The 15430-nt window shown below is 39.2% G+C and overlaps 1 protein-coding gene across 2 annotated transcripts in view; it reads left to right on the forward strand.

Moving 5' to 3' along the window:
- Nucleotides 1-15430, forward strand: part of LOC126198891 (transient receptor potential protein) — a 439251-nt gene that overhangs the window by 318337 nt on the left and 105484 nt on the right. For both annotated transcript variants that reach the window (XM_049935507.1, XM_049935506.1), the window contains exon 14: nt 14967-15090. In XM_049935507.1, coding sequence (XP_049791464.1) covers nt 14967-15090 — 124 coding nt within the window. The remainder of the gene's footprint in view (nt 1-14966; nt 15091-15430) is intronic.

The following is a 15430-nucleotide window of genomic DNA, read 5'->3' on the forward strand; positions in this document are numbered from 1 at the left end:
AATATATTTATCTAACAGTTCTACTAGATAATGCTTCAAATGTAAACTTAACTCTTACAGTACTTCCAACCCAAGACCAATTTTTACAACAATTATATCTTGAACTCTTTCCTCACTGTCTTGATACATTGTCAATGACTCACAACGGTACAAAGATTAAAGTTTCAGCCATTTTTATTTTGGCCGGTAATGACAGCTTCTTTCCTTTAACAACCTGTTTAATTTAATTTTAGCGTCTTCTCCAACTTGTACCCTTTTTCTCATTTCCTCAGTGCAGGAACTGCTTTTAATTACTATAGATTCTAAAAATGTATATTTGGCAACTTCCTGAATGATTTCTCAGTCTACCACATAAGTATTCATTCCCTCTATCATCTGCTTCAGAGCCAGACAGAAGCTACTCATCCCCAATCTTTTTAACTTTTACTCCCAGCAACAGCTTTACTAATATGAAGCGTTCTTCTTCATAGGGATCGGGTTTCCTTAGCCTTTCCACTTCCCATATATTGCTGACGTTCTTTCGACTAATTTGCGGAAATTTCACTGAGAAACCCTTAGGCATCCTCCATACCGTTCTGATCCCTCCCCACGCGATTTCCACATTTTTGATGCCCCGAGGGAAGATATTCGTGGCCACAGATTTTCTTTGGATGAGGAGGTGAATGTCGCGTTAGAATCATTGTTCTGTTGGCAACCACAAACATTTTCCATGAAGACATTGACCGTCTTGTCTCACAGTGGAATAAGTATATTTACAGTTATGGCGATTACTTTTGAAATAATAAATAGATTACTTACTATTTTCCTTCTTAATCGCTTTCATTGAGCTGCCTATTACAGCGTTCTCACATCCAATAGTCTATTCACCCTTTCCTTCCGATTTTTCCTTCTAGGTATGTACGGTTTCCATTCTGCTATGTTCTTTACAACTTTCCCTTGATGTGGATAAACCTGATGATATGTCTTAGGATGAGGAACATCATCTACCTGGTACGATCCTTGGTAAATGACGAAGAATTCTCATACATCTGCATCAATTTTCTTAAACTTCTTATGGCTTCTGACCAGAACGAAATCTCCAATCTCATATTTCGTTCCCTTTATTTTTGATCGTATCTCTGTTGCCTCCTCTTTATCTTCTTGTCTGTGTTACTTTTCATTAGCTTCTTCTCACCTTCTCAGCTCATTTCTTTACACAGTAGGTAATCCATATTTTATTCTATTAGAGTTGGATCCCTATCATCCATCATTACATCTCTAGGCGTAAAATTTTTACTCTCATAAACTATTTTATTTAGTTCTCCTTCACTATCCAATATAACATTCCTCCAGGTACAAAGTCTTTTGCTGCAGCATGTCCTGCACAGTTTACCTATCTCCCTCATACCTCTTTTAGCAAGATTAGTTGCTAGATGGTAAGGTGAAATACTACCATTTTTACATCACTGTGTGCCATCTCTTCCTTCCATATCTTTGACGTAAATTGGATCTCATTGACTGCTACCATCCATTCTGGTTTGCCATATTTTAGAAAGGAATTCGTGTTCTTCAGTCTGAGAACAAGTGCAGTTCTTACTTTCTTTAGAGAATACAACTTTATAAATTTCGAAAACACATCAAGAACTACTGAAATGTGACAAAATACACTTCTTCATTTGAGCAAGGAACAATATAAATACACTACAACTAGGTCCAATACATACTCTGAGTGAATACTCCAGTTATTCATAACCTTCACCTGCTGACATCGGTAACACGATATAATCTGGTCCCTACCTATTTCAATCGTATTTCTGAAATGGACAATTTTTTCCATTATGATTACAATTTCTTGGGACCCACATGATAACACTAACACTATTTTCTCTATACACGTCTTTGGCCGATGGATCAACTATTGCTCTGAATTTTTTCTTTTCTTCAAAACAATACTTCATTGTAAAGTTTGTAGCATTTCTGTAATTCGACTTACCTCTTTTACCAGTATTACTTATTGTTACGTTCAAAGTTTAGACTTACTTGTGGTTTCTCTTCATGTTCTTGAAATTTCTTTTCAGTTGTGCAGTCACAGGGACATTTCTCACATTAAACATTTTTATATACCCACCTTCTCTTCCACAATCTTTATCATCTTTAATAGTAAATGATAATGTTGACAAAGCATCTGTTTTTCTTTTGGTTTCCTTTTATACACACAACCCACATCTAAGTTGTTGAAAGAGCAGTGTCCATCTATTCAGATGTCTGTGCATCAGTATATAGTCCTTCAAGAAAGTTTATGCCTTTTAATCAGTGAACTACAGAGTCTAATTCCCCACAGATAATAATAGAACTTCTAGAATTCCCGTACTATCGCTAAAGCTTCCCTTTCAGTTGTATTATAGTTCTTTCACTTTTTGATATAAGATGGTTGATTGGTTTATTTGGGGGAAGGGGATCCAACAGCATGGTCATCGGTACCATCAGATTAGGGAAGGATGGGGAGAGAAGTCGGCTGTGCCCTTTCAAAGGAATCATCCTAGCATATACCTGAAGCGATTTAGGGATATCACAGAAAACCTAAATCAGGATGGTTTGAACCATCGTTCTCCCAAAGGCGAGCCCAGTGTGCTAATCACTGTGCCACCTCGCTCGGTGATAAAATATAAGTCTCAAACACTAGAGTTTTATGTTCTTCCATCTTTCAATTATTTGTTAATAGGGAGAGTTCTGCTCAAATTTCAACTCTGCTATAGTCACTTCTGAGACAGAAAGTTTGTGTCAAGTCTATGTGGCACAGTCTGTTTTCCTTGGCCAATTCATCCTTCAAATCATCAAATGGTTTTTAGCTCTGCTCGCTCAATACAAATGTTAAACTTTAAAAGATTCGTTAAATCTTGGTTTTTAAAAGCTTGAGTGTGTAAGTATTTTCAGTAGAATCTACATATTCCTAAAAGAAATTTCAATTGCTTTTTGTTCCAGGTGGGGGACACTCTTTAATAGCTTTACTTTTATCAGGGTATTTTTTAATTTTTTTCTCTGATACAGTGTCACCAAGAAATGTCACTCTCTTTCTCATAAATTCTAATGTCAAACGATTTAAAGTCATGATTCGTTTTAACAAAGCTGTAATGCTTCTTTCAACTAGGAACAATGTTCCTCCCAAATTGCTTTAGTTATTAATATTCCGTGGTCAAATCTCTATACCGAGCCCTTAAGAGCACAGACATTAATATATTCAATCCACAAGTAGATTTTTAAATTGGTGACATTTGCCACCAAATAGGAATGCTGTGTACTTCCTATCTTCTTTCACCAGTGGTTCTTGCCAGTAGCAGACGTCACATCTAAAGTAGTCAGGAATTTACCTGGAACTTTCTTATACTTTTGTCAATGTTTCCTGGTCGATCAGTTTATTTTGTACAATAGTATTCAGCCTCATATAATCAAAAACTAATCGCACATTCCCACCACTTTTTCCTACAACCATCAGGGAAGTTTTACATTTGCTGAGACTTTGTTCAATTACTCACCACTTCATCATCTCCTCCGGTTCTTTAGCTAATGCTTTCTTTTTCACCACTTGCACAGGATAAGGCTTAAAAAAATCGGATCATTTTGTATGATCGTCAAATGAAATTTGTAATCAAACACTTGACAAGATCTGTCTAAGCATACCTTCAGTTTTTTCCTTATTAGATCTTCCAATTCTGCTCTTTGTTCTTGTGATACTTCTGTAATTTGTTACATCCTCTCTTTTTCTTTGGCTGTGGTCTTATTTTCAACACTTTCTTCCATGTTTTTCAAATCATCCCTTTCTTCAGTTTAGTAACCCATGTGCATAGAGCTGATTCCATTTTTTCCCAAAACCAGTTCATTAGCTGTAATTATCTTTACAAAATCTATTTTATACACTTCTACTTTTCTTTTCACCTTTAAACAGTTATTTTCTCGGTATAATTCACGTTTATTCCTCATCAAAAAATTCATACATAGTATTATATTCAGTCAGTCAAGCTATACAAGAAATCTATGCTCAAATTCTAATTCTCCTACTTGAAATTAGAAGAAAATTTCTTTCCTGATGAGATTATACAATTTTCTGAAACAGCTCTAATCTGACTACCACTATCCTGTAGATCATTCTCCTTCTTCTGAAAAATCGTATTTTCTAAAATATTTACCTCTTCTTCTGACAGCTATTTATTCATTTTTTTATTTTTTGTTTCATTTATTCCTTTTCCTTCTAACAAACTTCTAATTGTGTCTAAATTTGGATTAACCCATTAACCTCTTTAGGTAATTGTCCTTCATTTTCCACTGCGTATCTCTTGTGATTGCTTCTTTGTCTATTATCGTTGTCATGTATATTCCCTTCGCTGCTTACTCCTGTCCTTCCGTTAATTTCTCTGGAAACTTTTAACAATGGTAGTTTTATTCGGCTGAATATATTTTGGTCACTTTCGTACTCCTGCTTCAGCTGAGCTCTTTCTACAGTGGTCTTTCGTTTCTGTATATTCCTTCTTCTCTATTAAATCCACTACTTCCTCTCTCATACCACCTTTCTACCTCTATTATCCTTCTCAAAAACCGATACAAATCGGATCCCCTTACACTCTCATGTTTCCTGATTTCAGATGGAAGTTTTCCATATAGGTGATGGGTTAGATCTTCTTCTTTTATCAGCTGATCTAAATGTTCCAACAGTTTACATAATCTTTCACGACATCCTTTCATACTATTTCTAACATCCCTTCTATATTTAGGGTATTTCCTAAATTTTCGTCTGTTTTTCTTCTTCTGGTACCAGTATTTACTCCCAAATTGTCTCGTAAATTCTTCGAAAGTTTCACATTCTTTTAATGGTTTGATAGCCCATCCGCTTGCATCTCCCACCAACCTTTGTTTTACTGTTCTTCTTATTCTCCAAACAATCTTCAGGCATATATCTACTACAATCCTCCATAAACACGACTGGGAGTGCAGTTCCCTTTTGGTCAATCTTTTGGTCCATGACTGCCATGTTATTGCATCCACCTATACAATTGACTAACACATTACTTATAAATTCATTCCTTCCTAATTTATTCATTTTTCTCTAGCTAATTTTATTTCACTTTGAGTTTCCTCCTTTTCTGAATTGCAGACACTTACTTCATTTGCTACTCCTTCCCCAGTTCTTCGAAACCTTTCTTAACTTGTTTCTTAAGACTGTGTGTCTGCTGTCTGTGTGCAGATTCACACTCCTCATTATCAGTTTTATCGTTCTTAACCTGTTTGACTTGAATATCGGTTTTTTCTTCTTCTTTGTCTGTTCTTGCAGTTAGGCCAGTCAACACCAAATTTAGGTCCTTGGACAGGCTATGTTTTACAACTTCTGTTTTCCCATGTGTTGCTGCCTGATTGGGTCTCCCATTGTGCCATTTATTTCCGTCTTTATCTCCCATATAAAAGCGTTTAAAGATTTCTACTGAGCATCCAGTTTTGAATTTAGTATTCCAATATCTCTCTTCAGAGACTCAGATTATACTGCTGACTTCACTTCTGACTTTGTATACTAATTGTTAGACTTTATTTCTGACTTCAAACATTCCGTAATGGTACACACAGCAATTATTGCTTCTGTGGATGACTCTGACATATTACTCATTTTTAGTTGTTGACCTTGTAGCTCTTCCAGACATACTTATTGTGAGTCTTCACTCTCCTATAACCCTGGGGGTTCCTTCTGTATTTTCGATTTTTCCTTTTTGTCAAATTCCCCTTCATCTTCCTCCTTAACAACATTTATGTGACTCATACTGAGTGCTCACTACAAGCGTCTGCTAATGGATCAGAAATATCTACCTATTCCCTCTATTCTCTTTTTTCATATCCCGCCACTTGCTCCTTTAAATATCGACACTGAATACCTGTTTCTTTAACATTTTAAACATAACTGGTTCTTCCTGTAGGTCCTAATTACTGCTGTAGCAACTCCTCACTTACGCCACCAACCACACGCTGCAAATGACCAGTGGTCGCTCGCTAGCCTTTCGCTTCACAGTGTGGTGGATTCTTTCCTTCAGAATAACAATCCGCTCCAACTGCCCATCTGCCTTTCAGGTCAGGCTATCCCCTGGAGGTCACTCGTGTTTCCTTCACCTCCCCACACTAAGCACAGCTTGAGAAGATTTTGTTCTGTTCCTAATTCTGAAATTTACTGGTTTTACTAAGGTCAAGTAACATATAACAATAGCTTTTCACACCGACACTCTGCATGCAGAATTTAAAATCCTTAACAGCGTATTTATATTATTTGGACTGCAACTGACACCAAAAAGCGAACTGACGTTGCAGAAAACGTCAGACCCTTGCAAACCACATACATTACAGACAACATGCTTCCTAGACTCTACTACAAGCGCCCAGAGCAAAATTATTACAAGAATATGCAATAAATGTTTTTTCTTTTTGTTTTTAAATTACAATGTGTTTCCAGTTTTTATCTTGAACATTTGTGTGAAGATAAGTCTACCGTTGAACAATTCGAACATCAAAGCAGATACCGTCTTGAATAACAGCTTAATAGGTTGACAAAAGCTGGTGACTGCACTTTCATAAGATGGCCACCGATTTCGTATTACACAGGTTTCTTACTAGTTGCTGATTTCTTGACTTTTAGCACTGGGAGAACTTCTTCCTATGTGCTTCCCTGTCGAGGTATTCTGTGGAATTGAGTGAGGTAATGCAAAGTGTCATTAGTTAGTTTTAGCCGAATGGCTACGTATTCTCCGATAAAGTCACATAGATACTGCCCACACGAATTACAAGCTCTGGGCGTTTTGCAAGCTACATGAGGTCTGACTGTCCATCGAAAGGATTCAAAAACTTCAGTTTCTCGTTCAGTTAACATTACCTCTATGCTGTCAGCTGCTTCTCGAGAATCTGTTCTTTAGAACTTTGACATCATCACTAATCCCTAGCTACTTAACGGAGTCCCAGCATCTCAGTTTCTGTCATGTAACGAATCGCTGCTGGATTTAGCGTTACCTATGCTCGTGAAGGTTAATGATGTGTAACTAACGCCATATAGAAGCAATCGTTGTTTTGTAAGCACTCTAGCATATTACGAAAGTCGTACTTACCGTGACTTCCTTACTTTGCAATACCACATTAGTTGTACTGTCTTGATAACCAATGCGTTTGTAGCACGCACATAGGTAAAATTTTACGTCACTATTACTAGTAACTTTTGAGCAGCGCAGTTTTCCTCCAAGCTTATGTTAGCAACTCATGGCATCCCATCGGTGTCTCTTTCTTGGCTGCCTTCCGTCCACGCAGTTTCCTGCTGACGTCAAGGAAGAACCTCATTGGCTCCCTACCCGTAGCTAGTCTTACGCGTCGTGAGTCACATACAATAAAACAATTTTATGGTAACATTCAAATTTCAAACTACAGTGTTCTATAGGAAGAAACTTCAGCCAATCAAGTTCGTCCACTACCACTCACCTACAGCAGGCGTTCAATGATCATAATTGAAAATGAAATATCGTCGAAATTTCAGCCGACTACTGACAAAGGACTGCACTGCATTACCCTCGTCTCTGGTTACACTCTAGCAGCCACAGATACATTACAAATGGTAAGCTACTTTATTACAAACAACATACTTCGTTCAGAGAATAGACCATCCTCAGCCATCTACGTAAAAGGAAGAAGATCGTAACTAGACACACTGATCGCAAACAAAACGAATCGTTATATAGCTATACAATATTTCTCCATAACATATACTTACAAAATACGTCAATTATAAGACATGTGTCACATCACGAGAACTTGTTTCTACACTGAATAGCCAAAGAAACTGGTACACTTGAATAATATTGTGTAGGATCCCCGCTAGCACGCAGAAGTGCCGCAGCACGACGTGGCATAGACTCGACTAATGTCTGAAGTAGAACTGGAGGGAACTGACACCATGAAGCCTGCACGGCTCTCCATAAATCCGTAAAAGTACGAAGGGGTGGAGGATTCCTCTGAACAGCACGTTGCAAGGCATCCCAAATATGCTCAATAATATTCATGTGTAGAAACTTTGGTGGCCAGTGGAAGTGTTTAAACTCAGAAGAGTGCTCCTGGAGTCACTCTGCAGCGATTCTGGATGTGTCACGTTGCTCTGCTGGAACTGCCCAAGTCTGCCGGGATGCACAATGGACATGATTGGATGCAGGTGATCAGACAGGATGCTTAAGAAAGTGTCACCAGTCAGAGTCGTATCTAGATGCATCACGGGTCCCACATCACTCCAACCGCACACGCCCCACACCATTACAGAGCCTTTACCAGCTTGCTTTGTGTTGTGCAGTCTTCAAGGGTACACGAGTGGGCCTTCGGCTCCGAAAGCCCATATCGATGATATTTCGTTGAATGGTTCGCACACTGACACTTGTTGATGGGCCAGTATTGAAATCTGCAGCAGTTTGCGGAAGGATTGCACTTCTGTCCCGTTGAACGGTTCTCTTCAGGCATCGTTAGTCCCGTTCCTATAGCATCTTTTTCCGGCCGCAGTGATGTTAGAGATTTGATGTTTTACCAGATTACTGATATTCGCGGTACACTCATGAAATGGTCGTATGGGAAAATCCCCACTTCATCGCTACCTCTGAGATACTGTGTCCTATCGCTCGTGCGCCGAGTGTAACACCACCAAACTCACTTAAATCTTGATAACCAGCCATTGTAGGAGCAGTAACCAATCTAACAACTGCGCCAGAGCCTTTTTGTCTTATACAGGTGTTTCCGACCGCAGCTGCGTATTCTGCCCGTTTATACGTATATCTCTGTATTTCAACAAGCATGCCTATCCCAGTTTCTTTGGCGCTTCAGATGGTATATCAACGCTAAAGATCACCTGCATCAAAACCATAACATTTGCAAAAGCACCAAAGTATCTCATAAGGTAATAATTTGAAGAGGTGTAGCATATGGATGGACTAAATTGGCGTAAGTTGCTCTATCACAAACAGTATGGAAGATTGTAGACCCCATTCCAAAGACGTCCCCTCTGAATAAATGACTAGTCACATAATACGTATCTCTGCTTCAAATGAAAAGTTAAATACCATTTACAACCTCTGAACATCTGTCATCATAGTAGTTGAAAATTAATGTAACTAGACCATTAAAATTATAAGCACATTGTAATATAAATAGGAAGACTGAATGAAGAGCTTTACAGAAATTCTTCCTATATGCTACTCATTTCACTGAATCTTACCAAGCATTATACAGGATACTAATTTTGCATTTACCTATAAACATCTCTTTCAAATTCTAAAGGTGGCAGGGGTAAAATACAGGGAGCGAAAGGTTATTTACAATTTGTACAGAAACCAGATGGCAGTTATAAGAGTCGAGGGGTAAGAATGGGAAGCAGCGGTTGGGAAGGGAGTGAGGCAGGGTTGTAGCCTGTCGCCGATGTTATTCAATCTGTATATTGAGCAAGCAGTGAAGGAAACAAAAGAAAAATTCGGAGTAGGTATTAAAGTCCATGGAGAAGAAATAAAAACTTTGAGGTTCGCCGATGACATTGTAATTCTGTCAGAGACAGCAAAGGACTTGGAAGAGCAATTGGACGGAATGGACAGTATCTTGAAAGGAGGATATAAGATGAACATCAACAAAAGCAAAACGAGGGTAATGGAATGTAGTCGAATTAAGTCGGGTGATGCTGGGGGAATTAGCTTAGGAAATGAGACACTTAAAGTAGTAAAGGAGTTTTGCTATTTGGGGAGCAAAATAACTGATGATGGTCGAAGTAGAGAGGATATAAAATGTAGACTGGCAATGGCAAGGAAAGCGTTTCTGAAGAAGAGAAATTTGTTAACATCGAGTATAGATTTAAGTGTCAGGAAGTCGTTTCTGAAAGTATTTGTATGGAGTGTAGCCATGTATGAAAGTGAAACATGGACGATAAATAGTTTGGACAAGAAGAGAATAGAAGCTTTCGAAATGTGGTGCTACAGAAGAATGCTGAAGATTAGATGGGTAAATCACATAACTAATGAGGAGGTATTGAATAGAATTGGGAAGAAGAGGAGTTTGTGGCACAACTTGACAAGAAGAAGGAACCGGTTGACAGGTCATGTTCTGAGGCATCAAGGTATCACCAATTTAGTATTGGAGGGCAGCGTGGAGGGTAAAAATCGCAGAGGGAGACCAAGAGATGAATACACTAAGCAGATTCAGAAGGATGTAGGTTGCAGTAGGTACTGGGAGATGAAGAAGCTTGCACAGGATAGAGTAGTATGGAGAGCCGCATCAAACCAGTCTCAGGACTGAAGACAACAACAACAACATAAACATCTTGACACCATTATTTTCAGCCAGTTCAGACATAGTAAAATGGTTGACTTCAGACCTGTGATACATACATGATTTGTCTGAAACTCATGTCTTCTGTCTGGAAGTTCATTTTTGCTGTTTCTCGTATGTTGTTTTTCTACTCCAAGCTACGGCTCTCAGTCTTCTTCCCTTAACAGGTAACATAACTATTCATCCTTAGTTTTTAATTTCCTCCCATAGACCCTCACCACATTTTTTTACTCTGTCCAATGTAGAAAAGGTAGTACATGAGGCACTTGATATAAATCGGGTTTACATCTGTTTTCGTGTCACAGCAGAAGGACGAATATATGTTGCTATAAATTTCAGTTAATTAGTATAATTCTCATTGTGCTGTTGTGGTCTACTTTTACACAGCTATCCACACTAATCTATCTCGTGCAAACACCTTCACCTCTACGTAACTGCTGCAACAGACGCTTATTTTGAACCTGCTTGCCGTAGTCAAGCTTTGGTATCCCTCTACAACTGTTTACCCTCACATTTCCATCAATCGGCAAATTGGCGATTCCTTGATGCTTCAGTCTATGACCTATCAGTTAATCGTTTCTTTTAGTAAAAGCCGGCCGGAGTGGCTGTGTGGTTCTAGGCGCTACAGTCTGGAGCCGAGCGATCGCTACGGTCGCAGGTTCGAATCCTGCCTCGGGCATGGATGTGTGTAATGTCCTTAGGTTGGTTCGGTTTAAGTAGTTCTAAGTTCTAGGCGACTGATGACGTCAGAAGTTAAGTCGCATAGTGCTCAGAACCATTTTTTTTAGTAAAACTGTGCCACATATTCCTTTTCTTTCCTCCAAATTTCGATTTTGTACCTTCTCTTTAGCTATCAAATCTACCCACCTGATCCTCATACTTCAAAAACTTCTACTCTCTTCTTGTCTGAACCGATTGTCGTCCACGTTTCACTTCTCTCCAAGGTGACACTCCAGATAAATATCTTCAGGAAAGCCTTCCTAACAGTTAAACTGATATTCGATGTCAACAAATTCTTCTTTTCAGAAACAAATTCTTTCCTTGGTATAGCCAGTCTGCATTTTATACCCATTCTACTTCAGCTGTTATCAGCTTTTTTCAGATCAAACAGAAAGTATCATCTATTACTTTTAGCATCTCATTTCCTAATTAAAATTCTTCAACATTAGTTGACTTATATCATTACATTCCATTATTCTCGTTTTACTTTTGCTGATATCCATCTCATAACATCGTTTTGAGAAGATGCCTTCCTCTTCCATCACTGACACAATTACAATATTATTGACAAACTCGAAATTTCTGTTTCTTCACGCTGAGCTTTAATTCTCTTTTGATATTTATCTGTGCTTTACTTTACTGTTTGCTCAGTGTACATTGGAGATGGGCTACAGCCTTCTCTCACTCATTTCTCAACTACTGCCTTCCTTTGACGTCCGTCAGTTCTATATTGAGTTAAACTGTCAGCCAATTCTTTTCCCGTCTGATGAAACCGATAACAGAATTTACTCTATGGTAACAATAAGTCAGTTGAATAACACAACAAACTCTCAGCTTTTCACGAACCACATCTGGACTTCATCTATGTTGTTAATTGTATTTTTCCTCAAATTTTCAAGTCCTTGTTGGACACACTGACTTTCAAATTTAGGTAGTATTTCCTCTTGTTCAAATACTTACAACGTAGTTTCTAACTTTTCAGTCCCTTCCAGGTTCTCCAGCTCTTTGAGAATAGTTCCGACAATAGTGGAGTCCTTTGTCTCCATATTCGACTATATGCAAGTGTTGGCCAAATCGGTTACTAATTTCTGTCTGAATATACGACGGCTTTTCGGAAAGTAAGGAACGATAGGTCGCGAAATGGAAACCACAGTGAAAATCAAAACTTTTTTTTTTTTTTTTTTTTTTTTTGCAGGTGTTAGCTACTCCTTCTAGCTACTTCTCTACACAGTCGCCGCTCAGACTTAAACATCTGTCGTAGCGTTGTACCAACTTTTCAATTCCCTCGTTATAGAAGACAGCCGCCAGTGCTTTTCGACAATTTTCTACTCTGGACTGCAGCTCGTTGTTTACGTCAAAATATTGTCTTCATAACCAGCTGTTCATTTGAGCAGAGATGAACCTCAGGAGTAGCCAATTACGGGCTGTATTGAGGGTGATCAAACACTTGCCATCGGAAACGCTGCAGGAGCGTCTTCATTGCCCCGGCACAGAGCGCCCGAGAATTGTCGTGGAGAGCGCACCGCGTGACAGTTGTGTTCTCTGGATTGCATAGCTTCAGGCTAAATTTTTCGCCAGGCACTCATGCTTGACGGGAGACGCTAATTTCTAGCCATCTTTACGTTCTCACTGTGAGCTCAGAACTGAAAAGAGCGACATGGTACGATCGACGGGCGTACTAGACACAGTGCCGAACGCATCTGTGCAAAGCTTCAACAGACTTTCAATGTATTTTCCATTTCGCAACCGATAGCTCCTTACTTTCCGAATAACCCTCGTAATTTAGTCCTTGGCGCACTGTGGTACTAAATTCTTCTCCCAATGTTTCAGGTTTCCTTTGTGCTTTCACTTTGTCATTTTCTCTGCGTTCACTTTCTTTGAATTTCCCTGTTTCCAAATTCACGTTCCTGTTCCCTAAACTGAGCCAAAAGTGCTTGTACACTTTCTAATTCTCTCTTCGTGAATCGTTTGCAAAACTTATCACAGTAGATACATAGGTAGATGAGCCACCTGATATAACATTCCTTACAAATTACTCGAATGCTTAGTGTTTGTTACGTTGACTACTACTCATTCACACGCCTAACGGTCCAATTACAGTGCCTGACTCCTTGTCTGACATGGGTTCCTCGTACTGTTTTTCAAGTTAACATTCAGTTCAGCCACATATGCTCATTGCAGCCATCCACTTCAACCAGGTTTTTGGTCTTCATTTGGTTAGCAAATTGTTCAGGGCAGTATGAAAGTGACTGCATAGGTTTTGGCACACTTACACCGCTAGAGCTATTATGAGTGAGCAAACCACACAGAATATTGTTTGCACAAGTACGAATAACAATTTCAAAATCAAAAATTTATTGATTCCAGGGGATAGCTATGGAAAACTGATATAAGCGCGTTCGTCGAGGTTATCAGTCCTTTGCGTTTACCAACCCAGTATGATATTAAATCTAAGGCTGGGTTGTTATTCACACAACTAATGACGTAAGTTGAACAAATTCAACCCTCATGCGTTTCATAGAATGTAAAAAGAGAATGTAACTTATGATTGACAACTGAAGGTTTTTCGAGCTGCTGTCGTGACTCAAAATCTTCCTCTACGCAGAATCAGCGTGTGATTTAGAGAGCATTCAGGCAACGTACATTAAATCCTTGTTTCTGTTTATTAATGCGCAACACACTGACCACCAAGCTTGAAATTTAAACTTGTATTTTCAAGTAACAAATAAATAATTATTCCTACTAATTTTGGTCTTATTGAGTATCTAATACAGAAAGTTAACGATCTTCATTATTTTCCCCTTCATTATCAAAATAAGCTAACATTGCTCTCATGGCACAGTTATAAGTTGATGAAATTTCGTTTTTGCTCATAGCTCGTTGCCATACACCAGAAAGTTTCCAACGCCTTGGACACTTGAAAGTCGAAGAAAATGACCTCTTACTGTCCCAGGTAAAAGCGCCTATCTTAAATATGACCTGATAACACTCAGATAACTAACTATCACTCTTTCAGGACATGACCACAATAATGAACTAGGCTGCTATTAACTATATTAACTCAAGTTTTTGTTTTGAGAACACAATGGATTTGTGCGGTAGTAACTCATAATGTAATGCAGTAACGCGCCCTATGCAGCACAGCAATATTTGAGAATAGTCAGACATATTACCTACTACAGGCAGTGTCTTAAAAAGACCGAGCCCTTATTGTACAGTTAAAACCCTTATTTGAGTACATATAACCACTATATGTTTCGTTGTATGTTTATTTTCAACATTAAACTTTCATCAGTGAGTATGAAATTGCAGGGCCTGTGCTGTTCAGAGAAATAATGCGATGTTCCTTCGGACAATCGAATTTCCCGCTCTACGCGCTTTGGCTATCCGTGCACAACTCATGGCTGGATCCAGACTTCCATATGCAAGCGTGTCTGAAGGAACATCGTTCTTCTTGACAACAAAGGCACTGTAATACCGTATATATCCGCCGATACCGCACAGCGACATTCAATTAAAATGTGCTCGCCTGTACGGAAATTACATAATGTATGTTGGAGTACACGTTGTGACCCAGGAACGAAGACATATGGAAGTTTGGGTCAGGCAGTAAGTCGTGGACGGATAGCAAGAGCTGCTAAGCCGATCACTGGCGTGAAGCGGAAAATTTGGTTTCAATCCTTGTCCGGCACGTATTTTCATTGTCGTTATACCCTTATGCAGCTGACGATTGTTCGCATTCGTAACTGGGAATGCATTTCATGTATCAGTGAGTTCAGTCTTTGATTTTTAAATTTCCGATATACATTAACATAAAGTAACAATCTCAAAAAAAAAATTCCACCTTTATCTTATCAGCAGTAATGCCGAGGTCCTCCTTAATACCTGTTTCTGTTCTTATTCCATAGGTATGAACCAGCTGCTGTGGTACTACGCGGACCTGGAGAAAGCAAAGTGTTACCACCTGCCCAGCGGACTGCCGGACTTTGATAACGAAGAGAAGGCTTGTGCCATATGGAGGAGATTTACCAAGTGAGTGCACGTATCGTACACGTAGTACAGACTCGATCGACCGCGACCGCTCGCATAGCGGAGCAGCCGGTGTGCCCTCCGCCTCTGTCCCACGCCACGCGAACCATCCGTTGCCTACCCTGGGGGTAACTGGCAACGCTGCGGTAAGTGGCACGTCAACCCACTGTTTCTGCTTCTGACACCCCCTCGAAAAATTTATAAGCTCGGAAAACTGTCGCTGTCACATCTTAATGTAATATTCGTCACGTGTACTATACGCCACTCATTATGAACACTGTAGTGGCTAAATACATTTACCGTACTTATACTAACATGAAAATCGTGGACAAATGTCGTACGC

Source organism: Schistocerca nitens, chromosome 8, assembly GCF_023898315.1.
Source record: "Schistocerca nitens isolate TAMUIC-IGC-003100 chromosome 8, iqSchNite1.1, whole genome shotgun sequence".
NCBI lineage: Eukaryota > Metazoa > Arthropoda > Insecta > Orthoptera > Acrididae > Schistocerca > Schistocerca nitens.